General features: G+C 45.3%; 1 protein-coding gene across 4 annotated transcripts in view; it reads left to right on the forward strand.

Moving 5' to 3' along the window:
• The window catches only part of ARID1A (AT-rich interaction domain 1A), a 61,979-nt gene that overhangs the window by 16,324 nt on the left and 18,123 nt on the right, over positions 1-27,532 (forward strand). For 2 of the 4 annotated variants that reach the window (XM_074926403.1, XM_074926405.1), the window contains exons 2-7: positions 8,327-8,539; positions 9,246-9,707; positions 10,733-10,846; positions 16,393-16,530; positions 26,232-26,472; positions 26,846-26,935. In XM_074926403.1, coding sequence (XP_074782504.1) covers positions 8,327-8,539; positions 9,246-9,707; positions 10,733-10,846; positions 16,393-16,530; positions 26,232-26,472; positions 26,846-26,935 — 1,258 coding nt within the window. The remainder of the gene's footprint in view (positions 1-8,326; positions 8,540-9,245; positions 9,708-10,732; positions 10,847-16,392; positions 16,531-26,231; positions 26,473-26,845; positions 26,936-27,532) is intronic. The other 2 variants (XM_074926404.1, XM_074926406.1) reach the window with 1 other exon arrangement.

Here is a 27,532-nt window from a genome sequence, read left to right on the forward strand (position 1 = left end):
TGTTAGCTTATTCTGAGGTCTGTGTGTTAGCAGAGGATTAGAGGAATAGAAAGTGTCTTCTGTCAAACTCTGACCTACTGGAAAAAGTCAGAAGAAAAACCAGGCTCCCTCTAGTTGCAGAACTGAAACTATTGAGCCAGAGGTCAGTTATCTGAACACTTTGGCAACTGATAATTTAATCTGCATTGGCCATTGATAATGAGATGATAATGATGTATTGCCTCTCAGTTATGTATTAAAATTCTAGCATTTGTGGGGGTGAGATGAATTTTTTTCCATAAAAGTCAGGTTCTGGTACCTCAAGCTTATGGGTGTGGGGCAGAACCACCCAGCCTGCTTCATTACTGCAGTGAGGTGTGGGAGCACAACGTGTTGGGAACCTCGAAGCAGAGCTCACTGTCACTGTAGGGCAGACACGGGGCATTTATTTGCTGTTGCTGCCCTGATATTTGCAGGAGTTGTGTTGGCTTTGGTCTCCTGTGGAGTGCCTGTTTCCCAAAGCGATGGGTACGGCCCTGGAGGGGCAAGGAGAGCAATGGATGGGTGCTGAGCAATGCTGGTGCAGGCTTGGCCTGTTGTCCTGCTTATGCTGAGGGACTGAAGGAAGTTGGCGGATTTCTTAAGTTTAAAAAAGGGAGGGGAAAAGAAAAAAAGGAAGTGCACATTTCTGTGATGTTCTCAGTAAAACACTCTTAAACTGTCCTGGTGAGACACTTGACACACATCAGTGTAGCATTTACAGTGTGATTTTTCTAGGTGTTTTGTCTTTTGGGGGCATCTTCATCTACTGCAGGAGGATTTTTTTTTAATCTTAACTTTAATTTGCCCTCAGCCTCTTCCATCTGTCTTTTGTAAGCAGACCACCATAGGAAGAGAGGCAATGAAGTATGACCCAGTGTGCTGGCCCTTCAGAAGGCTATAAAAGGCAGCGAGTTCAGGCTGGGATATTGACCTTAGCACAGCCAGTTGCACCTTAAATAGATCAGATGAAAGTGTTCCTTACTGGAAAATGAACTGTGTTTGCTTGCGAATGAGGACGGTTGTTAGTTTGTGCTCGTTTCTCAGCTTGAACCCTCCGGACTGGCCATGGAGGAATTGGAGTCACCTGTGTGTGGAGTTTCAGGAGATTCAGATGGGCATGAGTGTGTGAAGTGCCAGATTGAGCTGTGAGAGTGACCTGTGGCTGCAAGTAGGCTTTGCTGAAGCACCTGTGTTGCCCCCTTCCCCCACAGTTCTGGAATCTTCTGTGGCGTTGCCATGGTTGCGGTGTGTTGTTGGTTACGGACTGTTGGTGCAAATTCTCGCAGCCTCGCTGGTTTTGGTGCCTCTTGCAAGGCTTTTTGCCAGCTTGGGACCATTTTGGTGCCTCTTGCAAGGCTTTTTGCCAGCTTGGGACCATTTTGGTGCCTCTTGCAAGGCTTCGTGTCAGCTTGGGACCATTTTGGTGCCTCTTGCAAGGCTTTGTGCCAGCTTGGGACCATTTTGGTGCCTCTTGCAAGGCATTGTGCCAGCTTGGGACCATTTTGGTGCCTCTTGCAAGGCATTGTGCCAGCTTGGGACCATTTTGGTGCCTCTTGCAAGGCATTGTGCCAGCTTGGGACCATTTTGGTGCCTCTTGCAAGGCATTGTGCCAGCTTGGGACCATTTTGGTGCCTCTTGCAAGGCATTGCGCCAGCTTGGGACCATTTTGGTGCCTCTTGCAAGGCTTCGTGTCAGCTTGAGACCATTTTGGTGCCTCTTGCAAGGCTTCGTGTCAGCTTGAGACCATTTTGGTGCCTCTTGCAAGGCTTTGTGCCAGCTTGAGACCATTTTGGTGCCTCTTGCAAGGCTTTGTGCCAGCTTGGGACCATTTTGGTGCCTCTTGCAAGGCATTGTGCCAGCTTGAGACCATTTTGGTGCCTCTTGCAAGGCTTCGTGTCAGCTTGAGACCATTTTGGTGCCTCTTGCAAGGCTTCGTGCCAGCTTGAGACCATTTTGGTGCCTCTTGCAAGGCTTTGTGCCAGCTTGGGACCATGTTTCCTGTGCGCTACGTGATTACTCATGGGTACCTTGTGCGCGGGCCCCCTGGTGTCTACCATATCTTAACAGTGGTGAGTATGAGGTAGATGGGGTTTGTCTTGATTGAATCTTGATGCTACAGACACTCTAATAGTGCCTTTTGAACTTGAAAATATGGCATAGGTTTACTCTAGGGAGAGGGCTTAGAGGTCAAATCCCTCATCCCTGGAGGCAGTGTGGATGTGGTGTGTTAATGGTGTTGGATGTTGGGACTCCAAGACCTGACCCAGCCTTGGTGTCTCGTGGTAGCCTGAGGTCTTGGTAGCTCTGGAGGATGTAGAACATGCTAGAAACGGCAATGGTCAGGGCAGCCTCTCTGCTTTGATTTGGGTTGCTTTTTCGAAATGTTAATGCTCAGCATCTTGGCAGCCTTGTGATTGAGACATAATATTTTTCCTGAGTGATTCTCTATTTGCCATGACTCTCATGTGGAGGTTCCCCTGCCTGCCTTGGCACAGCTGGTGTTTCTCAGTGGGGTGGAAGGTTCTGGAAAGCAGGCAGGGAAAGCTGCTGATTTTGAACCCAGGTCTTTTCCATGAGCCACTCTAGGTGTTACCAGCCTGTTAAGGTGATGCTGCTGTCACTGATTTTCTGCTTCATACAGCTTGTTGATTTTGACAGAAATAGCACAGAAAGGTTGGGGGAGCATGGGTGGTTTTATTCTCTTGCCTGGTTTCAGTGATTAAATCCAATACAACCATGATTCCAGCTGACTAATTCTTAGAGAAAATGACTCCCCCTTCCCAGTGTTGACCATCATTACTAGGATTTTTAGAATCAACATGGCAATCTGCTTTGTAGCTTTGCTGGCTGCCCAGACTACTTGCCCTTGTCTTTGGGTAACAAGAGGTTGGATACACGAGGAAAGAGCATGCTCTTGTACCAAGACCTAGTTTTTTCACTTCAGTAAGATCCCATCTGGATTCAGCCTGGGGAGGGTGAGCAGTTTGTTGTCTGAGCCTGCGAGACGGCGTTAACCGGCGCTGGTGCTGCAGGGCCTCTCCTTGGCTTGCCCGCTTCCAGGCCTCTGGGCTTCGGTGGTCCTTGTCCTCTGACCAGCCTGACGATGGCTGGAGAGCAGCTGCCGCCTCTCGCTGAACTCGCAGGGCCCGGTTGGGCTCGTCTTTGTAGCGGCACTCAGCAGCCAAACAATAGTTCGTGCTCGCGGGGCCATGTGGCGAGTCACGTGCGCGGTGCTGTTTCTGCCGGGGTCCTTGCCCATCTGTTCTCGGCTCTTTCTGGGTTATCAGGCGCGGGTCCAAGTCCTCGCAGGCAGCCAGCTCCATGGCCAGAGATTACAAGCACTAACCTTCCTGGCAGGAGTGGTGTGGCTTTGCTTTTATGCAGATTAGCCATGTGCTTCTCACTTCAAGGCGTTCCACAGGAAAAGACGTTTCCTGTGTTTGGTTCTCGGTGGGCGGCTCCGGCACGTTGTACCGGCCGGGGCCGAGCCTGCACGCAGCGAGCGGGCTTGGGAGAGGGATTACGGCGAGCTGCCCCCCCTTCCCCTTCCACCTCCACTGCTACGTCACCACAACACAACCACACGCGCGCTCATACTGTTGGTGTCATTCATTCAGTGCCAAGATTGCTTTAAAAAATTCCCTTGGCCCCAGTTCAAACAGGAGTACAGCTGGGATGTGTTAGATTTTAGGCAGTCTGCCCTCAATTTGAGATGAGTTATAAATAGCAGTGCCGACTTCCTTAACTACCACTCTCCGAGGTAAAATGCAGGTTAATTACTGTGGGAATCAATTAGGGCTTCTCTCGGTTAAACAGCCAGTAATGCTTTTTATTATTTTTTATCACAAAAAATGGACAGCAGATCTGGTCAGGAAAAGATTTCAAATCCAAGGTGAGAGCTTAGGGCTTTTTTATTATTTTTCTGGTCTTTCTATTTTTGGGGGGCAGCTGAAAAAAAACAGTTGTGGCTAATACCCACATTTTCCAATAATGGAGTGATGCTGATTGGAAACTGGAGAGTTCACTAAACGACTCTCTTTCCTTTTCTTCCTCTGGCGTTATAAAACACAAATATGTAATAAGGTAATCAGGGAAGTCAGAATTACATTTTTCTGTACAGCTGTGGAGGGTTTGGCTCTTGCTTCTGAAGTGGGATTTGCTTCTTCCCTTTACTTGTTTTCCTGCTGGGACCATTAGGCAAGTCCCCTCCAATTTAACCAAACTGTTCTTTCAGGAGGCCAAATTTCTCTTCTGTCAGACAAAATCTGAAAAGAATTGTTTGTGGAATCCTCTTGTGTGCTTAGAAGCTTTTTTTTTTTTTTTTTTTTTTTTCCAGGAAAACTCCAGCATTGTTTTTGAAGGCTAGCTGGTTTTCACAGTGCCGTTTCATTTTAGGGGTCTGACATCCTTTACATTACACATACTGATTTGGAGAGCTTTTGAACTCAGCAATTTAAGCTCGCTTTGGGCTTGCTGTTACAAGCTCTTAGTCTTGAAATACCTTAAATTTTCTCGAAAGCTCAGCGGTTTCTCTGGAGCACCGGCTTATGGTTGCTTTCATTACATACCGTACCAAACTTTGCTTTTGAAAGTTTGACTGGTGACAGGTCTATGTTTTGCCAAGTTTTGGTACTTAACAGTGTTATAAAACAGCAGAGATACCGAGATTGAAGGAAGAATAGAAGCAATTTCTATGAATGCGAGGAGGTGTAAGCAGGGGGTCTGGACTTCAGTGATCAAGGAGCAACACTTTCTCTCAATTATGTCTCTCTGTGGCAGGGCCTTTGCTTTTGAAGTGTAATCACAGTAATCTACTCCTGTGGTTTCCTATTGAAAGGATTTCCCATGTATCAGTCCAGAGAAGAATCCTCCAGCCTTTTGCAGTCAGAGTTTGGTATTTCCTTATTTATCCTGAAGTGTTCTTGCAAGTGAACAGGCGTTGCTTCCTCTTGGCTTATCCATCTCGTGTAACATGGGTGTACAAAGGAGCTGTGAGTACCTCTGCTCCCCCCAAAGTCTTCGCACGAGCTCTTGGATCGATCTGCACTTCACTGCGTTTCAACTTTGACTGTTCTTTTCTTGAGGCACGCGTAGTTAAATTACCTAAAAGGATTGAGACAGCAGATTCAAGTAGACTTCCTGATGGTAGGCTCTTTAAGCCAGAGCAGCACTGCGAATACAGGAGCAGTTAAAGCCCTGGCAGCAAAAGAGATGTGTGTCTTTAATGGGAGATTTTGAAGGAAGAAACAATACGTTGCAGCATTTGAGATGTACACGGCAGCCCCGGGGAGCATGAATTAGCCTGTTGGTTTGCAAGGAGTCAGGAGTGTGTCTATGAAATAGTTCCTTCATTAGAGATTAATTGGCGTTTACATTTCTTCTGTTTATAGAATTTTATCTGTAAGGCTGTAATTTAGAGTGATGCTCTTCATGTTTGTTTTTAGCATCCTCTGTGTGCTAGGGCCTTGTGGAAGAGTGGCAGTTCAAAGCAGTGCAGTTTGGAAGCACGTCGTGTACTCCTACGCTGAGCAATCAAGGTGACGACTTGGTCACATCCTGGAAATATGTTTGGGTTTTGTGTTTTGGGTTTTTTCTTTTCTCTCTTTTTTTTTTTTTTCTTTTTAATGACAGCATAAACAGTTCCAAATGTTTCTTGAAGTTTTTTAACAGTCGTCACGCTTCCTGTAGGAGTAATGGAAAAGTGGATCTTCACCTTGTTTCTATCCGTCCTGAAGATATGGTTAGCTTTGTGGGTGACCACAGACAAGAAAATCTGTGCAGAGGAGGCAGCATGTGGTGTGTGCGTATTTAAAAAAAAAATTTAAAAAAAAAATCCCTGAACAGGAGTGTGTTTGAGAAGCTGCCCTTGCTAGCGGGTTGCGAAGGTGAGGTAACAACCAGGAGGAAGCAATTATCAAACGGAAAAGATGCTGAAATATTCAGTCAGTAACCCCAAAGTTGCACTCGATCAGGTAGAAGAAAGGAGGTGTATGTTTGGGGGGTGGTGAAAGAGAGGTTTGACTGGTCAAAAGCTAGGAGCTGGGAAGCTCCTGGTGGCACAGTTTTTACATACCAAAGCAGATAATGTGGGGAGGGAAAAGATGTCAGTAATCTAAGGTGATACCCACAAGGCAAGACTCAGGAAGCATTAGGGACAATTGCTTGAAAGATGTAAACACAATTTGCATCCGTTTGGGTTTATGAAAGCTCCACATGGGTGCTGCCATTCAGGAGGTAAGTCACTGTAGCTCCGAGGATTCAGACTACAGCCATCAAAAACCTCTTTATTTTTTTTTTTTTTTTCCTGACTCCCCTGAATGGAAGCTCTTTTCAGAGCATGGTACAAAACCCCATGTGGGTGCAGGCTCAGTCAGCAGGGTACGGCCCTTGGGGAGCGCAGGGATGTAGGGCTTCCTCCTCTGAGGTCCTGCAGCCTCTCTCCGTGTTACTCCTCAGCAGTAGCATCTGTGATAACTTGAACATAAGACATGAAACGTAACTTTGTCAGAACTGTTTTAGTATCAGTGTGGATGAAAATGGAAACATCTAGTACAACTGAGCATGGCAGGGCATCTAAAATCTGCCTCGGTGGAGAGAATCGTACAGTCGTACTGGTGCCATGCACATGGTCAGCTGTGAACAGCTTCTGTGGGACAGCAAACACTGTATTTGCAGAGTTGTCCAGGGCTGAACTGGAGTGGAGGAAGGGACTTGGACCTGGTTCTTAATTGATTTGTGCCATATTGGTGCAAATTTGTCTAAGAGAGCGTGATTCCAGTTGAGCGGGTAGCCCCCCCTTAGCAAACCCAGGGTGCTTTTCCTGCCGTCTCCATTAAATTCCCTCCCGTGGCCCAGCTCCTGTTGCCCCACAAGAGTACCATTAACTCCCCGTTGCGCCCCTACTTACTTCTGTTTGGCGTGGGCTCGGTGCTGTGTGGCTTGCCTGGCAGGCAAGACGTAGCAGACAGCTGGTCAAACAAATGTTTTCAGGGTCTGTGTGTTGGGACTTCAAGCTGTGCTGGCTGTTGGGGTAGGATTTTCTGAAGTGTAGCATACTGCACGAACTTTTTTTCCTAGGAGGGTGGATTCTGCAAACATAACTGAAATACTGTTCTGGTCTCCAGGATTCTTTCAGGTTTCCAGCAGGAGCTGGCTTTGTGAGATACTTGCTTGTGCAGGCCTGTAGTGCCACTCCTCAAGCACCTGATCTCAGCAAGAGAGGGTGGATCTGTGCAAATACCACCCTAGGGCTAGTTGCAGGAAGGAATGGTGTAATAGAGAGTCCATTGTCATGGTGATCTGGTGGAAAACATCTAATTGGTATTAGTTAGGTCATCAGGAGATCAGTGAACAATTCTTATTCAGTCCCAGTGATGGAGGTTAAAGACTGTGCCTGGGATTCATTTGGAGGTCGCTAGGCCAAAACAGTCCTTGCTTTAGTGTGGGAATAGTACTGCCTAGGTAGAAAGACTGTGTTTTCAGTTTATAGCATTTTCAGGAAATCTGATTGACTGTTCTTATGTCTTGGCTCCAGGCAGGGGTAGTACAGATTAGTAAATCCTAGGAAAGTTGCATTTATTCACTCGTCTCATCATGTCTGCTCTAAAACTCAGGCACCTGACTTTCAAGGCTGACTATTTTTTTTTCCATGCATCTGAAGAAATTTCATTTAGAAACCTTTATTCTACAAAAGGCAACGGACACGAAGCACATGTAAAAAAAAAAAAAAAAAAAAAAAAAAAAAGGCAAAAGTGGAACTGCAGTCTTGAATGCTGTGAATGTCAGTAGCACTGCCCAGTATTACTACATCAGTGTGAATTAATTGAAATGTGTAAGTGTAAATTAACAGCCTGTAGTGTTTTGGGAGATCTTGTTATATGTGAAAGAAGCAGTGTTTCTTGTGAATATTTAAATTATCAGCCTAAATTTACTTTGTTGTGTAATATCTGGACGTTAAACTACTACCTGCTATGGGGAAAAACTACTTAACACTGTTAATTCATCTTTCTTAATGATCCGTCCCCCATTCTTTCCTGTCCTCCGGCCACGGGAGATATGTCAGCATAAAATTACTTTTTCTCATCGGGTTTGTTCTTTGTGAAACGTCTGTAGGTTTGAAAGGGCAGCAGGAATCCTGCTGTAATTCAGAGTGTAACTGTGGGGTTTATAGCACCCGAGAAGAGACAGATGAGCTTCTGCTTGTCTGCGCCAACCTGTTGAAGTTTTCTTCTGGAGTTTTGGGGAAGTTGTGAACAATTCCTGTATGTAGCTGGATGTACATCATGTGTCGCAATTTGCTTTGCAGCCTTCAAGCCCGATGGACCAGATGGGGAAGATGAGGCCTCAGCCCTATGGAGGAAACAACCCGTACACACAACAACAGGGACCTCAGGCAGGGCCACAGCAAGGACATGGCTACCCAGGACAGCCGTATGGGCCACAAACTACCCAGAGATACCCCATGGGAATGCAAAGCAGGACGCAGAGTACCATGGGCAGCATCTCATATGCGCAGCAGGTAGAGTACCCAAACTTCTGTAGTCTCTGTTTACAGCAGGGGCAGGCAGAAAAGCAATAAAGTGCTGTGTCTTCTGAAGGGACGGCCTTCAACCAGGCTGGAATTGGTTGTGTGGGTAAAATGGTGTTTCTTTAGGCTGCCTGTTGCACCGCACCTGGATCCGGGTGCGATGGATGTACTAGGATCTGTGGAATCCTTGCTTCCAGGAGAGGCAGTGACAGAGCAGTGAGCCAAACAAGGGAAAAATAAATAGTGAGGGGAGCAAGATACTCTTTCTGCTGTGTTCTGTTAAAGACACAGCTGTCCTTTACAGAAGAAATGACTTCAGGTCAGTTTTGGCTTGTTACATGATCCAAGTGGCTCCTGCTGGGCTGTTTTCAGAATTCAAAAGGCTGCCTTTTTTTTTTTTTTTTTTTTTTTTTTTTGAGCAAGCAGTCTTTCAGTGTTCCTATTGTTGAAAGGTGGTCAGATAAGGATCCCTAAAAACTTAATGGTACCTATTAAAATTTTGTTACTGCCAACAATAATGTCATACACCAGTGACTTTTGCTGTTGTCTGGGAAGTATCTAGGTAGGAGCATTTCCAGTACATTCCCAGTTATTTGCTTAGCAGCGGTGTCTGAATTTTTTCTCCTCGAGCATAATCTTGCTTTGTGTATGTAAAACACTTCCATAACTGGTATAACTCTACCCCCTTCTTCTGTAGATTCCTCCTTATGGACAGCAGGGCCCCAGTGCATATGGGCAGCAAAGCCAGACTCCATATTACAACCAGCAAAGCCCTCATCCCCAACAGCAGCAGCCTCCATATTCTCAACAGCCTCCATCCCAGACCCCTCACTCTCAGCCTTCTTATCAGCAGCAGCAACAGCCTCAGTCTCAACCTCCACAACTTCAGACATCGCAGCCTGCGTATTCTCAGCAGCAGTCCCAGCCGCCCCATCAGCAGTCCCCAACTCCGTATCCTCAACAGCAGTCCGCAGCCCAGCAGCACCAACAGAGTCAGCCTCCCTACTCACAGCAGCAGTCACAGTCACCCTACCAGCAGCAGCAACAAACTCAGCAGACGGCTTCCTCGGCTCTTTCTCAACAGTCATCTTCATACCCTCAGTCACAGTCGCAGCAGCAGCAGTCTGCCTACTCCCAGCAACGCTTCCCGCCTCCTCAGGTAGGCTGTCTCTCCTGCTTTGTTTCCTTCTGAAAGTGATTTTTTTAAAATAAATTTGGGCAGTTCCTTTTTGTTGGGTGTTAAAGTTGGTTGAACTACATGTCAGCAAGCAGGCTGGAATAATTACGGTATCATGGATGTGCTGCCTTCTCCGTTGTGTCCAGATCTGTATCGCTTACAGAGAGATGGTGTGGTGGGAACAGGCTGTGCTAGTGCTGCAGTTTTGAAGAGTAGCGTCGAGTAAATGCTGCTGATTGGCAACACCAGTCTAAAGGATATTGTACCGGAATGGTTTTTACGCTGTGATCTGTGGAAATTCTCCAGGTGGTCTTCAGAGCTACTTGGTTTAGCACAGCAGCAGAACACAGTTTGCAGAGTGACACATAGATGGTGATGGAAGAGTTGGCTCTTAAGCGTAAAACTTGGCTTTAGGGAGGAGAAATAAAGCAGCAAGTGCATGGAATTGAAAATAAAAGCACGAAGCAATTTTTTTTTTTTTAAATAAATTTATTTTCAGCAAGGCTTAATAGTATTTTAATAGTTGTGTGAAAAACTAGCCGGGACCTTTCAGCAAACATTGGAATGCATGGAAGGAAGCTTTTGGAAAGTTGAAGATTTTAATTGACTTGCCTTGTTTGTGTAATGAAGTACTTAGAGCTATTGTACGATACTAGAAGATGAAGCAGCTAGGTGGGCAGTCTCCCAGGACAGTCTCTGTGTTTCAGGATCTGTCAGAAGGGAAAGCCAGAGAATTACTGTTTTGTCATGTTTTAGACTCGTACCCCCAACACTTGCTGTAGTAGTGGGGCAGAGTTTGTCCTCCTCGGAGCAGTTAGATGTGCTGGCTTGGACTCTTTACTGTCTTATTTCCTGGTTTGGGCAAATATCACTGAGGGTACATAATTCTTCCACAGCGTGAGAATATACCAGAGCGATTTCAGCAGAGCCGTTATTTTATTCCCGTTCGTGATTTGTTGTTTTATTTGGTTGGGGTTTTTTTTAATTGGTATTTCTTGATGTTTCAGGAGTTATCTCAAGACTCGTTTGGGTCCCAGGCATCATCTGCTCCCTCAATGGCTTCCAGTAAAGGGCAAGAAGATATGAACTTGAATCTTCAGTCCAGACCTTCTAGCCTGCCGGTGAGTGGTGAGCTGATCTAGAAGTGAATGGGGCGAGGGCAATCAGAAGCACAGCAGGATAAATTAGCACTGGTAATATTCCACATGGAAATGGGAATGATGGAGGCTGCCTGTGCTTTTTACTAAGTCATTAGCTTCTGGCTTCCCACTGGAGATTAAATGTAATTTACAAAAGTAATGGATTTGAGAGTAAAGTTTAACCCTAAATACTCTGGTCTGCGTGTTCTAGCTAAAAGATATTTTTTTTTTTAAGCTTTCTATTTGCAATGTCTGAAGTACCTGACTGCTGTTAGAGTAGACCCTGACCTTTAGGGGAAAGTGTCTCATTTACATTTTATTTTCTTGTTCCTTCAGCCCACTGTTGCACTGGTGGTTAGCAGACAGGCAGTGAGGTTCCCTTTCTGTGTCACTGGATCCTTAGACTGCTGATTTAAGCTTCTTTGGTCCGATCTGATGGAACAGTTGGTGAAAAAGACAAGTTATTAGTACCTGGAGTGAGGAAGATCAGTCAGAGATAGCCCTTTCCTTGACAGATGGAGATTTATATTTTCTTTTGCATTCTAAATCTGCTTGCTGTATGTGCAGTGAACAGTTGGGTATGAGATTAGTGCCTAGTGTTCCAGCAGGTTTTGGACCAGAATAGTTTAACTTTGGGTGAAAACTTCATCAGAAAAATGGAGAAGGGTTAAAAGTTCAGATTAGTTTGCACATGTTGGTCTGTGCCTCTGACTTGGAGCAGATGTTTTGAGCTGCTGAGTTCTGATTTTGCTGGTTACTTTCATTGTAACCAGTAGGAAGTGAGTGAGCTTTTATTTTTTTATTTAGCCACTGGCTAAGTCTGTTTTCTAAGCTGCAGTTGGATTGGTCAGAGGAGAGTGAGCTGTGTATATAGCAAAGTTATTTTTGCTCTCAGCAATGAGAACGGCTTTGTTGTGAGCCCCTTGAAATAATTCCTTTGGATTGTGGGTACAAATTGTCACCCAAAATACAAAGTGATTCTAGTTCTGGCCACCTAATGGGAGTAGTTGTGGGTTGGTTCTTTTTTCTTTCTTTTCCCTTTTTTTTTTTTTTTTTTTTTCCTTTTGGACCCTGATTACAAAGATTTAATTTGTTCTGAGGCCTGGGGAAAAATCCTTTTAAATAGCATGTTTCTTTCCACTCTGCCTCTCCACAAGTTCTTCCATGTGACCCATCTTCTGGAGAAGAATGTAGGAAAAGTGAAGCCACTGAAGTAATTGAAGAAATTGCTCTAGCTCTGAACGGTGGGAAGTCCTGTTCAGTAGCATTGTTGATAGAGCCTTCATGAATCCTACCAATCAGCGCCCTCTGACTCAGATTATAGGAATTAGTTGCTCTGCTTAGCAGAAGTGGCTCCTTCTCAGCACCAAGTGGGAGTTTGTTTTATACCTTGTGGTTAAATGTATTTGGCCCCTTTCAAGTTTTTCCTTTTCCCGAGCAGTTTAAGAAAAGATATCCATCCCTGCTGTAAGGGTGAAGGAACCTAGGAAGGAGGGAATTTGATCCAGTTTAAAAGTTCTAAATGTCCACCAATTTCTGATCAGGTACTTTAGAGGTTTGCTGAAGAGAAATGCAGGGTGCAAAAAATGGGTCTGGCTTTTAGAATTGGCTAGCTATAAAGCTCACTTCTGTTTTAAACAGACTTCATAGTCATCTTGTTTTCCTGACTTTTATCATCAAATAATTTTCATTTAAGAAATCAGGCAGCCCTTTAGCTTACCCAGGCCCAGTGTATCTGGGCCCTCTCTTCCTTGATAAACAAAAATTTAAAAAGGGCACCATCACCCCCCCTGCAGAAACTCACCCTTATTCTTGTATGTGTTTCTTAATTCCTTGTCTTCTTGTTGGGATCTTGTAGGACAAGACCAGCACCCCATCTGTAAATTGAGAAATGTATCAGACAGTGATGCTGTGGAATGGTTTAAAGGCAGGACCTCTGAGGTGTATGGAAGCCAACTCTTCGTTTCAGTGATCAATCTCTTGCACGAAGTTTGGCCTGGGGATGCTTAGAAACAAAAGAGCTATGTGAAAGGGTGCTATCAATTTCTTTTTATCTTCCTTATATTGCTCAGTCTGTCTGTTTTAGAAAGTTTTATCCTACTCAGGAGGATTCCTAGATCCCTGTTTTGCCATTATGTATGACTTACAGAAGCGTAAGTTAGTTTGTGGGCTTTTAATTTTTTGTAGAGTTCTGAGCCCTTTTCCAAGCCTCGGTGGGCGCTGTGGAATAGCTCACTGGGTATCTTGGAATCGGAACAAATCGTGCCATGCATCATCTTTAATTAAACATAGATCAGCTCCAGCCAGAAAAGGAGGTTGCTGCTTTTTAGGTTCTTACGAAGTGTTAAATTTATGTACCCAGTGCCTTTACGAGTCTTTGGCCTTTACACATTAATATTGTACATCAGCGTTAATGTTGGAATTGCAAGCAGTAGAGGGGGGGATGTTTCTTCGGCTGATCCTATCACCGTTTCAGGAGGTGGGGATCTCTTAGGTGGTGACATTGTCAGGTGGTTCAACTCGTGTGAGCTCTTGCTGGCCTTGCTAGGATCTACCTGAGAAATGTCGTGTTGGTCGTGGGGTCTTCAAGATATCTTCCTGAGAAATGATTTTTGTGTTGCTAACTAAACGTTTTCCTGACGATGTTCTTGTGTTCAGACTTTTAACAGCAGAAGAGTCAAATTAGCAATTTCTCTAATGGTTTGTCTGCTCATCTGTAAGTAGCAAAATGTCTGGTCTTCCATTTCTACTTGTGTTGCAGGCTGTTCTAGCTCAAGTATTTCCTGGTTGGTTGTTCCCTTTCTGAAGATGATGCTTGCTGTATGTCGGGGGAGAATGCTGCTGCTAACTTAAACTTGATGTCTTTTAAAGAGTAATGCATCCCTGCGAGTGTCCTGGCTGGTTCTCTTTTCCTGTAGCAGGCTAGGTGAAGAATTTCTCTGAAGAATTTGCTGCTTCCCTAGGGAGTTTCTGTCAGGATTGCAGCTAAACTAAACTTAGATTGCTACTGTGTATGGGAGAAGCAAAGTGTTGCCTTTTGTGTCTGGGTGTAATAGAGGAATAGTAATCCTTAGTATAAATCTGTTTCTCCCAGGAGACTCCCTAGTCTCTTCTCCTTAGCAAAGAATTCTTCCTGGCAAGTCGTATCCAGTTTATTTGGTGTCTTTACCTTTTGAGGCTTGGATTCAGAGTCTGCAAGAGTCAAATTATTTCCAGCTGTTAATTACCTTCTGCTTAGACATGGAAGGTGGAGCACGGGGGAAGTAAATAGGGTGCTGAGGACACCCGTTTGGGTTGCAGATCAGTTCTGCTGCAAAGTTCTCTGGAGTTTTAGGTTTGTTGGGAGGAATTTTGTACCTCATTTTGGAGCATGTGACAGATTGTTACATTGCCCCAGTCTCTGTCTTCTGGGCTGCCTTGAAGGAGCTGAGTGCAAGTTCCTGTCTGAGATGGATGAGGAGTTAGAGCATCGAGACAGTGGTTTATACCTTCCCAACCACAGAAGTTGGTATCTGTGGTGTTAGGACTTCCAGGTTGGCCCCAAAAGCCATTTATAAAGCAAAACTGATTTGATGCCAGTATATACTGGCTGGTATTTGCTTTTCACTGGATCTTCTGGGATTTCTTCAGCGAAGCTTTCCTATTTGTGGAAACCAAAAGTTTTGTGAGAGGTATTATTTTCAGCAGTGCTTCAATAAGAAAGGTTCTGCGTGGGATGGGACTTCTGGCTGAACCAGGGGGACAGATACAGGCAAGGTTTTGGAGGTCCTGAAATAGCACCGTTGCATTCGAGTTTTTGTTGCAGCAAATATCTAACGAAGTGAACTGGGGCAGCTTGGACAGGAGTTTTAGAATTCCCACCCCAGAATATCCTTAGTTTGTTTTGGTCAGTGTACTGTGTAGCCTGAGGGAGAAACCCTATCCCTGTTCTGGGCAACTTATTTTCATCTGGATGTGGAGTGGGAATTGTTTTAATCTCAGTATTTTGCACTGTTGGAAAACTGCTTTGCTTATTCAGCTGCATTTCAGTTTGGTTCATCTCTGTCTTTAGATCTGAAAAGTGTCTTGTCAGTGGCAGAAAGGAATTTAATCAACTGAAAACAAATTTCTGATCTATGTTTAACTTCTGAATGTGCATTCTGGCCTTGGGTCTTTGCAGTATGGATTTAGCAAAATGAGTTTTGTGAGGAGGTGGAGAGGAATGAGGCTGCAGAGTTTTGGCTTGTGTGGAAAGAACCCTTCTGTGAATATTCCCAGCAGTTGTGGGGTATTTTTTGTTTGATTCCCTCTTCCTTTCTTAAGTAGTTTCTGAATTTGGACACTGGAAGTTGTCACAGAAGCACTGTTTGGATTTTCTGGTCTTACAAAGTGGTCATTTCAGCTGGTACTCTGTAGGTACTTCAAGTGGAATAAAGTTGAGCTCTGTCAGCTGCGTCCTCTGACCTGGAAATAATGAATGCAACAGGCTGAAATGCAGCAGAAAACTGTCTCAAAGCTGCTGTGGATGGGGAAGGAGATGCAGGCCAGGAAATGAATGTTTTCTTAAAAATCCTTTGAGCTTAAAATTAATCATTTTGACAAATTTTTTTTCGGGAGTGGGGGGTGGGAGAAAGAACCTTTTATAGTTGAATCTACTGGTCATTTCAAGCCCTTCTTATTTTTCTTTTTCCATATGGGACTTCCTGCTTCTGTTTGGTTTGTATTTGGCCTTTTGAGCTTGTCTTATTGCTTGCCTTAAGAGAGGGATTAGCGATGTATGCATTTCAAAGCAGGGTAGTTGCATGCTGTGGTGCCTGGGCATCACAGTGGATATGCAGGTAAACACCAGCACCCCCAGGCTTGCCCTGAGGAGCACAATACCTGAAACACTGGTAGTAGAGATTGGTGCATTCCAGTTTATGCTGATATAAAGGTTTCTATCCCAAGTTATGGTGATACAAAGAGTAGAAAATAGGTTCTATGCCTAACCAAGGCTCCTCTGCCTCAGCTTTTCTCAGTGTGTGATTGTGGCCATCATTTCTGTGGGGGTTTTTTTGAGCAGGTTGTGCCTTTTAAAAAAGATTTAAAAAATTTTGCTAATAGTGGAGAGTGCGGAGTGCTGCTCAAAGCTCCCCTAATCTTCCAGCCACTCCAGTAACATGTTTCACGCCTGTGACCTGCTTCTCAAGGGTTGCTCAGCTATTTGTCCATGTGGCAATTTTCTCTCCTCCCACCCCTTCCTCCAGGTTTGATCTGAGCTTAATCCCACTCGATGCTCAGGAGGAAACTCCCCACCCCGTGCTACATCACCCGGGGCCCTCTCCGGGCTGCACGGAGGCCTTTGCCACCCAATAAACGTCCCTTTTTGAGATGATGCCGCGCGGAGCCGCTGATGCAGCTTCGCGGGAGCCTGCGCTGGCAGCGGGTTGCGCTATGCTCGATGCCGGGCTCGTTTCCTGTTTCTATTCTGGTCTCGAGCGGCTCAGCTCTGCTTCCTGCCTGCACGCCTCGCACAGATTCCCCTAACCCCCAGCCTTTCGTTTTCTTAGGAGCGATTTCAGTTACGGACCCAACGGAAAAAGAAGACGGCGACCTCCGCGTGGTGGTGGGCGGCGGGGACGGCTGGCGGCTCGCTCAGGAGAGGACAGGCTCTTGTGCGTTTAGGCCCGGACGGAGTGATTAGGCGGGTCAGTGTTTAATCAGGAAATTGCTGTAGGATGACCAGTTCTGGTCTTGGATCCCAAACAATAGTCTGTGCTCTGTCACACGCATCCCCTGCGCTGCCGCAGCCTGACGGCACAGAGCTGCTCCTTGCGCCATAACTGTGCGGAGGTGACCCTCAGCTTTGAAGAAGCTCGTTGGTGTAGGCAGGGAAATCAGTTTTTCACTTCCTTTTTGCTGATGACTTGGTGTCATTGGAGACCCTTTAAAAAAGTGCAGAAGCCTCTTGTCAGTCTGATGTTGGGCCTCATCCTCTTAACATCAAAACTTAACCCTGCCGGAGCTCCCGCACCGTGCAGGGGAGGGAGAGCCCATGGCAGTGTGACCTTCATCTGCTGCGTGGAGTGTTTGCAGGGATAAATGAAGGTGTTTAACTTCGGCTGACGGCGCTGCACGCGTTTTAAACACTGCCACACCTGAGCTTTGAGTTTACAGCAATCATTTCCCTGTTAATGTCCTTTTGGCATGCTGGATTGACTTGTGTTGGAGACGTGCACGGTCGTAAATGCCGTGAAGAAAACTGTTTCCACATGGTGCTCCAATGTGGGGCATGGCAGGGGCCCAAGGCTCAGCCTGCTCCACTCCCTCCCTGCTGCAGCCACACTGCTCAGGTGGGCTTGTGCCCGCACCTTTGGGTGCGAGGTTCATGCCATAATTTCAAACGAGTCTTGGTAATTGGAGGAGGAGTTGTATAATTGCTTTTTTATTATAATATTGAATCAGGTCTTACCTGGGAAAACAGAAACCTTTATTTAAAAAAAAAAAAAAAAAGTTGAATTTCCTGAACTGACAAGAAGTGACATCTCTAGGAATTGACTGTTCTGGCACCCTGACCCTGAGGGTAGCACCGGGTATACGTCAGCGTCTCGCATGGGCCAGGTTTCCATGGTTATGTTACCTCTTCCCATGCACGCTGGCTGCTCTGAGCCAGGACGAGAGGAGAATTTCCTCAATTCTTTCTATATGCGTCTTCAGCGTCTCCGTCCTGTCCAGATCAGCGGCGTGCGGCTGCGGTGCTGCCGACAGGTTCTTGAATGCAAGAGGTTTCTCTAGAGGTGCTCCAGCGGGCAGTGCTGGGGGCTCAGCTGGAGCCCCTCGTGTCGCTCCGTTGCTGCCTCCTCACAGGTACGACGGACGCTGGGGAGGAGCTGCCAGCTTTCAGCTGTCTCTTTCAGCAGCTTTTGCCAGCAAAAGGACTGCCAAGTTCATCAGGCTTGCAAATAACCTGATACCTTAGAAATTGTGTTCTCTCCTAAAATCTTCCTTCCTTCCACTTTTTTAGAAATCGTGTCACACCTCATTGTTTCAAAGAGGCTGATAACAATACTAAAAGCTGAGTTAAAATCCAAAGTATTGGCCTGAACAGGGGCCTTTATAATTTTTAATTATTTCAGACTCCTGCCTTTGCTGCATTTCTTTGCCCACCCTAACTCGTGTGGTTGGCATGGTGGCATAATCACATGCTGAGATGACTAAATGCTTTGGAGTCTAAATTGAACACATTGGAGACTGGAAAGCGCCTTCCAGAGGAAGCACTGCTGGGGAATTGGAATATCCTTACGGCTGGCAGCGAGGGGAGCTTCCTGCCTCTTACGTGATTTAGCGTTTTATGTGATCTGGGGTTTGTCTTCAGACTGAAGTAGAATACTTAAAAACCTCTGGAAGGAAAAGAAAAGCTCTTTAAATAAACAGGTTGTGGTCTGTCATCTGACAGCCATACTCGTTTCTCACTTGCACTTGCCTTCCCAAGGCCTGGTGTCAGACCAACCTTTCTGGTTGATGGGGCTGACTGGTAGCTCTCGCTCCCCCTGCACCCCCAACACCTTCCAACAGATGAGTGTTGCTGAGAGCATCCTCTGGTGCTGCTGCAGCGTTGCTGCTCGTTGTGCCCGGGGTCCTCCACGTTTCTTTCCTGCAATTAAGCTCAGTGTTACTGTTGAACCTGGAGGTTTTACCTTTTCATGTGGCAACACTGCTGCTGACTGGCCAGGCCAACTTGTGTGTTAGCTGAAGTGACACTACTCTGTCAAGCAAAACTTCAGCATTTACCACTGCTGCTTGGAATACTTTATCTTTTATCAGTGTTTAGATAAACCTGGGAGTACTTCTTAGAAGCTGAGCAGCTTTCAAAGGGTTAAATGGAAACTCTGGGGAGTTTTGCTGCTGCGTTTCCCAGGGTGCTGCAGAAGAGCTCAGCACCCAGCGCTCCCCGAGTGGGAAAGCTGCCCTTCCACGTGGTGGGTTTTCCCTTCAGCGACATCTTGTTCTGTGGATGAATCATGTTACTCCTTCTATACTTTGTGCTGCAACTACAGCTTTTGAATCTCTCCTCTCCAAAGACCGAGAATATGAAATTTGTTCATTTGCTCAGTGTTGGGAGGGGGAGAAAACTCCCCCCCCCCCCCCCCTTTTCTTTTTCAGTTTTAATTTTATTTGGAGGGGGAAGAGAAGGAGGGGTGGCACAGGGTAGGAGCAGTAGATGTGATTAAAGCTCCTGCCGAGTAGATCTGTGGGAGTGGAGTATCGACCTCTGAAAAATCAATGGCTGCTGCGGTAGCAGTGCTGGCTGTTTTGCAAGGTCTCCCGTTGCAGGAATGTAGTAAAGCCAGCAGCACTTCCGTCTGTCGTCCTCCCTTTTTATTTTGTACCTGCTTTCTGCTGAACGACCAGACTCACCTAGATTTACTGAGGTGGATTAAAACAGCAGCTTATTTTTGCAATCAGAGTAAAATTTCTTGTGTGACACTGAGCCCCTCCTCCTGACAGCCTCCTTTCCAAATGCTCTTTTTCCTGCAGTGCAGCTAGAGCCAGCAGCTTCTACCAGTTTGTCTAAAGCCAGCCTGGAAGAATGAGCTTTTCAGCTTCTTTTTTGAGCAAGGAAACTGCACGAATCTCTCTTGCATGTTCTAGTCCCCATCTTAGGTTTGTAATTGTCAGTGCTGATGCCTGAGAGAAGCTTAAACTCCTCGTAAGGGGAGGGAATATGGATTCCATGTAGCAGAAGCTGAAGCCTTGGTAGTGTTACCTTACTGATATTTGTTTTAGTGGGCAGGTGGTTTTGCCTTGAAGTAGTAAAAGTCTAGCACATATTTCCTTTACCTAAGGACTGCTTGGATAAGAGTAAGTGGCACGTAATAGGACTCAGAAGGTTTTTATGCATGCTTACTTTGGTAACCAGGATCTTGGGTTTTTCTCCAAAAGAGAACTGTCTAGTTTCTAGTTGCTCACATGTGGTCCTTGTTCAAATTGGATGTTGAGCTTCCAGGGACATATCCAAGGGGCTAAAACCAATTATTTCATTACATAATGAAATCCCTTTGTTCCTTCTGATTGCTGATCTTGTCCCATTTTGAAGGAGGGATAGAAGAGAAGAGGCAAGGCTGTGAATTTAAAAAGCTTTCCTAAAACACAGAAGTTTACTGTGCAGCTTGTGTCAGCGATCTTCCTTCTGGGTATTCCCAGTCTTTTATGCCAGGAGAAAATCAGCTTTCCCTGTTAAACTAAACCCAAAGTTTTCAGTGAATCAGAGAGTAAGAGGTAGGAGCTATGTGACAGTGGAGGAAGGCTGTATGTGGTCAAGGGGACACCAACGTGTGTTGCTAGGTTTTGGTGCTATTTGATGAGTCTTTAGTCATCTTGGGTAGCTTGGGAATGTGGATGAACATGGCTTGCCACACATGTATGGACACAAAATCAGTAACAGGTAAACTGGCAGCTTAAAAAATACATTTTGGTTTCTATCCACTCCTCCCAAAGCATGACAGGGTACACAGCACACAGGAACAGAGTGTTAACAGAACTTTCACCTCACTTTAAATTCCAGAAATATTCGAGATGTGGCAAGAGGTTTTATTGGAGACATATCCTACATGCATCCTTCCTCCTCCTCCCCTTTGTCTCTTGTCCAGCTCACATGTGCACTAAGAATGACAATCATCTAGAAGGTCCTTTCGGTGCTGTAAAGATGGACTCGTTATCTTCTGCACAGTAACCGATGGTAGAAGAGCAGAGTGAGGTGAATGATGATCTTCCCTGGGACAACTTGTGTATTTTGGGGATAGGACAGGACTTGGAAATCTGTTTTGGCTTTGAGAGAGTTGACTCTCTCCTTGTGGCGATGGTCTTTACATTCCCACCCAGGGTGTTCAGCGAGCCTGCAGCTGCCTGCCAAGTGCTGAGAGCCAGCTCTCAGTGGGTTTTGTGTTTGTGGTGGTATGTGCTGGTGGATTTTGTCAGAATTTTAAAGCGTGGCAGTTGAAATTGAGCTGGTGGTGGTGATGCAGGGTTTGCAGGAGTGTGGGCCCTTCCCAGGGTGCCTCTGGTAAGCTGGACCAGCTCGGAGACTGAAAAACTCCATTCTGACTCTCAGATTTGTCAGCAAGAAAAATCTTTGGAGATGGTAGATTATAATAAGTCTCTCTAGATGGAAAGTATCAACTGGATTTCTTCTGTAGCTTAACTAGTGTTCCCCTGCTCCAACTTCTGGTTTCTACTGGGGAAACAATCTGGAAGAGGCATATGATAAGTAGGAAGGCGGTGGCAGGCTGCAGAGCCCTCTCCAGACCCTTCCGTCACATCTGTGGAAGGAAATCTCAAGTCAGCTTTGGAGGGTGTCCTCTTGGATGTGATGTGAATCTGTAAGTCTGGTGTAAATGGAGCCCGGTGAGGCCGCTTTGTGTTACGAGGTGGAGTGCTTTGTGAAGTATAAGATGCAAGATTCAGTTGTCTGTACAGTAGAAGGAGGAATGAGTCTATCCATTTCCCCAGAATAGCAGGGAGATCCCAGCTTGCCAGTCAGCTGTGTAATTTTTGTGATAGAGAGGATTGAGGTATTTTGGGTGTGGAAATAAAGGGGAAGGAGAGGACAAACTTGTGATTTTTAAGTGTTGATCATTCTTGAATGAGCGGAAAAGAAACTGCAGAGAAAATGAAATTGTAATAGAAAGTAGGTATTTCAATTAGTCAGAAGGCATGAAGAGGCTTTTTCCCTTTCAGAAAGACTCGGGGAATAAATTTAGCCATTGTTCTCTGGTCTTGCTTGTAAGCATCTTTATGGAAACAACTGGCCTTACAGAATTTATACGCTCCACCACATGCTCGTCTCCAGATCATAATTTCCTTGAGTGCTATCTAGTGATCTGATAGTGCCTACAATCATTACAGTCTGACTGTGCTCCTTCCCTCTTCCCCCACGCTTCCCATACGCACTTAGGCTGGGGATGGGCAGGGGAGTAGTAGAGGAAGGCTGCAGTCCCCAGTGAGGAGATCAATTTGCTTTCTGGTCAGTCTTCCTGCTCTTCCAGATCAGTGGGATGGGCCAGAGTGGAGCCTTGAATCTCTTCTCCTCTGGGGTTTTGTTACCTTGATCTTAAGTCTTTCTTCTTGTTTCATCTTTATGTTTGTTTAACAAATGAGCTTGTATCAGATAGTGAAATGGTGGTTCCTTTTTTCATATAAAAGAAACCTTGCTGTTTCCAGCATAAAACTAACCGGCTCCCTTGTGTTGGTCATGCCAGGACTTGCAACCCTTTCCCTGAGATAGATGAACTCCCCTGCCCCCTCCTTTGGGTACCAGATTGTGTGATTTCAGGCATGGTTTTGTTGTGGTGTGAAAAGAAGGTGTTAGCTGCTGAGTCCTTGTTTGTCAGCAGTACTGACAAACCCATGCTGGCATCGGCAAGGGTTGGGCAACCAATCGCAGCTGGAACAGTTATCGTTTCAGGGTCCCTGTGGGCTTCCGCTATCAGGTCACATCCCAAAATAACACTGGGCAGTATTTCAAGTGAAGAAACTCAGGCTTTGGGGCTGCAGCCAGCCTGGAGTGTGAGATTCTGTGTGAAATAGTTGGAATCCCTCCAGCGTTTTTGATCTGCATGGCAGATGAGCAATAAAATGCATAAAAAACACATTGGAAACACGTGAGGAAATTCTCCAGACCCTGACGTTTCCTTCAAGTTGGCAGAGTTACTGCTGTCGAGCCTCACCTCCTGTCTCGGCTCGATTGGCTGTGCTCGCAGGAGGAGGGAAGAGGAGAGCCCTTCTCCTGGTGCTGCTGTGTCTTTCCAGGTCTCCTCCTGATGCTCTGTGGGAGGCAAATAAAACCTCACTGGCCCTCTCCTCTTGGGCTGGTTCCAGAGTGCACTGACGGCAGCAGGTCTCCATTATTTTCCACGAGGTTTTCTTTTTTTTTTTAAAGGCTTCTCTGCTACAGCCATCCTTAAAACGGTCTGTAGAGAGATGGAGAGATTTCTTTTTCCCCTAGTTGTGGCACACTTGAGTAAATGGGATATTAGAGCTGGAGGGTATCCCTTAGGTTTAGTTAAAAAATCGGAAACAAACTAAAACCCAACACTCTGTGCCTTGATGGTTGGCGTCCTGAGAAAATAACTTGATGGGTGGAAAACAGCTCCTTACTGATTAGCTGCTTGCACTTAAGCATTCCAGTCCCTGCTTCTCTCCTTCCCCTTGCGGGAGTCTCACTTCTGAGAAACTTAGTCCTGCTGAATAACCCACTCAGAAAATGCTGCTGTGCTGGCAGAGCGTTTCTTTGCTGGGAAATGACTTTATTGTTGGAATTCATAAAACCTACAGATCTTTAGAGGTGAAAGTCACTTTATGAGTGACTTGATTTTTATGGTCCTGTTTCAATTCATGTTCTAACATCCAAGAAAGGTTGACATGTAATTCACTTTTAACTTATTTAAACTGATGATCTGGGACTCTGATCCACAGCCTTACAGCTAGAAGGCCGACTTTTCCTATCCATGAGGTCCGTGATGGTATGCTAGCAATGCAGAGGGGCCCTTGCTCGCATGTCTAAACCAACCCTGTATTAACCTGCTTAATTAAAACTGAATGTTTTTAAATGACTTGCAGTACTTAGGTTAAGCTTTGATGCATAGGCAAGGTCGAAGACATCAGCTTAAAAGATTGTTATCTAGTTACTTAGGAGTTAATTTTCAAACAGTTTTTAACATCGCTTCGTTTTACGTTTTGCAGATACTTTCGTGCTTGGCATTACCAAGTCATAACCCTCTTAGTCTGCCCAGTTCATGTATGAACATGGCTCACACCACATAGCAGACAGTGACTCCTCAAATCCTGGAGGCAAACCTTCCCTTTTGCCTCCTGGAGAAGCATGTCATGGGGAAACTTCCACATTTCACCTTGCACTGCACACTTGCTTTTTATCTGTCCTTTCGTACCAGTATTTTGTCTCAGGTGTACGTTTATAATGTGTTTTTTCCTTTGAGCCTAAAAACCTCTCATCTAAGAGGCTGTTAGGCTCTGCCCGTCTAGTCTGAAGGTTTAACTGCTCTGAAGAAGCTCATGTGGTGGAGATTTTAAAGCTGCAGAGGGGTTTTGGCCTCCAACTTCATTTCAGTGATGATGAAAACAGTGTTTGGATGCATTTGGTGATTCACACTAAAAGTATCTCGATGTATTTAAGGGAAATACCCGTATTTCAATCCAATTTTCGGTTGGACTGAATTGGCTTCTGGACATTCTGATCCCTTCGTTGACTTAGAGGGGTGTCTAGACGTGTTTCTTATAGCAGTGGCTGAAGTTAGATGCAGTGAGTCTCAGGGAGAGGAGTGTTTTGCTCTTGATTGTTTGTGTCGGTTGATGCTTTTTATTGCAAAATGTTGGAAATACTGTCTCTTTACTCCCACTTCAGATGGTTTCCGCAGTAGCAATGTGGAGTTTGTCAAAGTTGTCCGGGGAGAAAAAAACCCAAGTAGCTGCATAAAGGAGCAGTGCTTTTTGATGTTACAATAGGAAGGTAGTGAAAATTGCAAGAGCTCTTAGACACTATTTTTAGGCTTTTTTCTGAAGTTTTTTAGCTTTCATTGAAATAAAACAAAGCTCTTTTTTTTTCCTCAGGAAGATAATACTTCAGCAGTAAACAAATATACCTCTGAGACTGTCGTGCAGGAAATGATCTCTCAAACAGAAGCAGTAATGGAAGGGAGGATGGACATGCTATGCACTAAGTCATCCCACCAAGTGACTGACGTTTTCAGCTCAAATGTAGCATTTGGCAGCGTTTGTTAGAAACATTTTGATCAAATTCCACTGTTAAAATAGACAAGATTTCCCAACTTCAGCAGACAACTGTGTGGTGCAGCTGATGTCCAGCTCTCCCCTTTGTCCTTCTGAATGTCCCTGTCTAGCCAACAAGTGTGATGAGGTGGTTAGATATCTCCTGAGTTGTTTCTTACTCTTCCATAATTCCAGTTTTCCACTTCCTAGGATGTGGTGACTTACAGTTCTCCAACTTAGATGATGGGGACATGCTGTCAGAACCTTTTCACGCATCACCTGCACCCAGGTGTTACAGAGTGATAGGGCTCTTGCTTCTGAAGGCTGATAAGTTTGCAGTATCTTGTGACTGAGGTCCTTCTGCACTGCATGGAGCTGGGAAAATGTTACCCGAACTGCTGCTAAACAAGGCATCATCTGGTCAGTGGAAATGAGACCAGGGTGTCCAAGTTATTTATCAGTTGGCTCGGCCTTTCTGCACAGTGTTTTAAATGAGGTTGGCTCTGTTTGTGCTGGTCACCTGAATTCTGTGTAGAGGAAGCTGATCTGAAATACTTTCAGGGCTCAGTCAGAACCCTTCAGATCCAGGGCTGATTGCTCTGAAAGACTTACAGAGGATAGCTGAAGTCCTGGTAAACTTTGGTCTGCCACTTCTTCACCTTCTGTGATCCTTTGAATCTCTGGCAGGGATTTTATCTAATCGCTAGAAATAGTTACAACTTCCCAGTTTCTCTTCAAATGTGCCACCACTTGCTCTGTCTTGGACTGCTGCTCATTTACTCTGGGCCAAGCCTGAATAGGTGATGCACCTTATATCAAACAGCTCGTACAACTGTGAATGTTCAATCTGCACATCATCATCTTGGAAGTGTCCCTGTCTTTCAGACTTGCCAGCTGATTTTTGGTGCTGTCACTTTGCAGTCGCTGTTGTGGCAATTGGAGGTTTCAGCTTTCTTAGGCTTTTCATGCTTTTCTTCTTCAGGGTAGATATGTGCAGTAGGAAGGGTATTTTCTAGCCTTCCTTCAAGAAAAGCTGAACTTTACAGGCTGATATAACTGCTAATTTTTGCTATCTTTGAAGGAAGGGAAGTGGGAACCCTGAAGAGTATTTTATGGTTTTCTTTTAAATCTCTGTTTAGTTTGTTTTATCCATCTCAAGTGAGTAGTTTCCCAGCTCATATGAGGTTTATGAATTAATTATGGTGAGGCAGGAGTTTCTGTCTTTCAGAGGCTGAGCCACGTTTCTCCTCCAAGCCGTGATCACATGAACTGTCTCCTCTATTTGCAGTTTTACGTGTATTGTTGATGCATTCTTTAATTTATCGCCTCTAAACTGAATTAAAAGAAGCAAGTCAGAGAATCAGCCAGTTGTTTGGACCATCAGCGAGCACTCAGCAAACCAGCTAGGGAACTCTTGGGTTCAGAGACAGGCAGCAGGATAAGACACATTTGGCAGTTACCTCAGTCTGCAGCGGCCTTCGCTACTGACAATAACATGAACAGAGTTCATTGATTTCTATTTGTAGTATGCCTAAGGGAGAAATGCACTCACTCTTAGTGGTATGTGAGAGAACAGTCCCATGTCTTTTTATTTTTGCCTGATCTGTTTCTCTGTGTATTGCAGGACCTGTCTGGTTCAATAGATGATCTACCCATGGGTACAGAAGGAGCCCTGAGTCCTGGAGTGAGCACATCAGGGATTTCCAGCAGTCAAGGAGAGCAGAGTAACCCAGCTCAGTCTCCTTTCTCTCCGCATACCTCTCCTCACCTGCCAGGCATCAGAGGACCCTCCCCATCCCCAGTTGGATCTCCAGCTAGTGTTGCTCAGTCCCGCTCTGGTCCACTTTCACCTGCTGCAGTACCAGGTAACGCTACTCAGCATGTGTTGATCTTTTGGTGGGGCTGCCTCGTGCAGCTGGAGAGTGGATTTAAATGGCCAGTGGGAAGGAATTGGCCAGCATCGGTACTGTGTGGTTACTGAGGTCCTGTGATCTCATTTGTTTGCTTTAAAATGTCTGTAACTTTTAAAGGATGGAGTCTGATGGGTGGGATGGCTGGTAAACCAGCAGTGTCATTTTGCTGGGTTAATGTGACTGATCTTGCTCTTGTTTTTCTCCACTGTGGCTAGCATACCCTTCTCCTGAAGTTGTTTGTAGTTCTGGTATTTAATACTCTTGCATCCTGGGTTTTGTGGTGTGCAATTTTTGTCATTAACCACTCTCCTTTTTTGCGGTGTAGGCAATCAGATGCCACCCCGACCGCCCAGTGGCCAGTCGGACAGTATCATGCATCCTTCCATGAACCAGTCAAGCATAGCGCAAGACCGAGGTGTGTGACATGAGTTAAAAGATTTAATTGTAAAGCTAGGTGTGTAACTAAAAATTACCTGGCCTGATGATATGGATTCTGTGGTGAGACAGCATTTAAAAGCTGCCCCAGGTTTATAAGCTGCAAATGTTTAGGCACCTTGCAGTAAATTCAACTGTTGGGTGGTTGTTTGGCCTCTTAATATTCCATCCAAGCTAGTAGTTTGGCTCGTAAAGTGTTTTCTCTGGCTTTTGACACGCTTTTCTGTGAATGTTGCTTGTCCAAGGTCCGTGACCTTAAAATTCAAAATGAGGGGTGCTCGCAACAATGCTGTGTGCCTTTTCCCCTTAAGAGAATGAGGTTAGTGTGGGGGAAAAACCATGTCAAATATCAGTTCTCATGGCTGAAAGTATGTAGTTGTCACCCTGAGAAAACAAACAAGCGAAGAACAACAAGAAGCCCCTAGGATTTTCAGAGTTGTACTGTCTCCTCCTGTAACTCTTAAGTTGTTTTTTTTCTTGGTTAAAACAGGAAATTGGTTCTGTTATCGTAGCAGATAACACAGGTTCCTTAATAGCAACCACTGTAAAATCTGTCTAGGCTGTTGCTGAAAGCTGG

This window comes from Athene noctua, chromosome 24, assembly GCF_965140245.1.
Source record: "Athene noctua chromosome 24, bAthNoc1.hap1.1, whole genome shotgun sequence".
Classification (NCBI taxonomy): domain Eukaryota; kingdom Metazoa; phylum Chordata; class Aves; order Strigiformes; family Strigidae; genus Athene; species Athene noctua.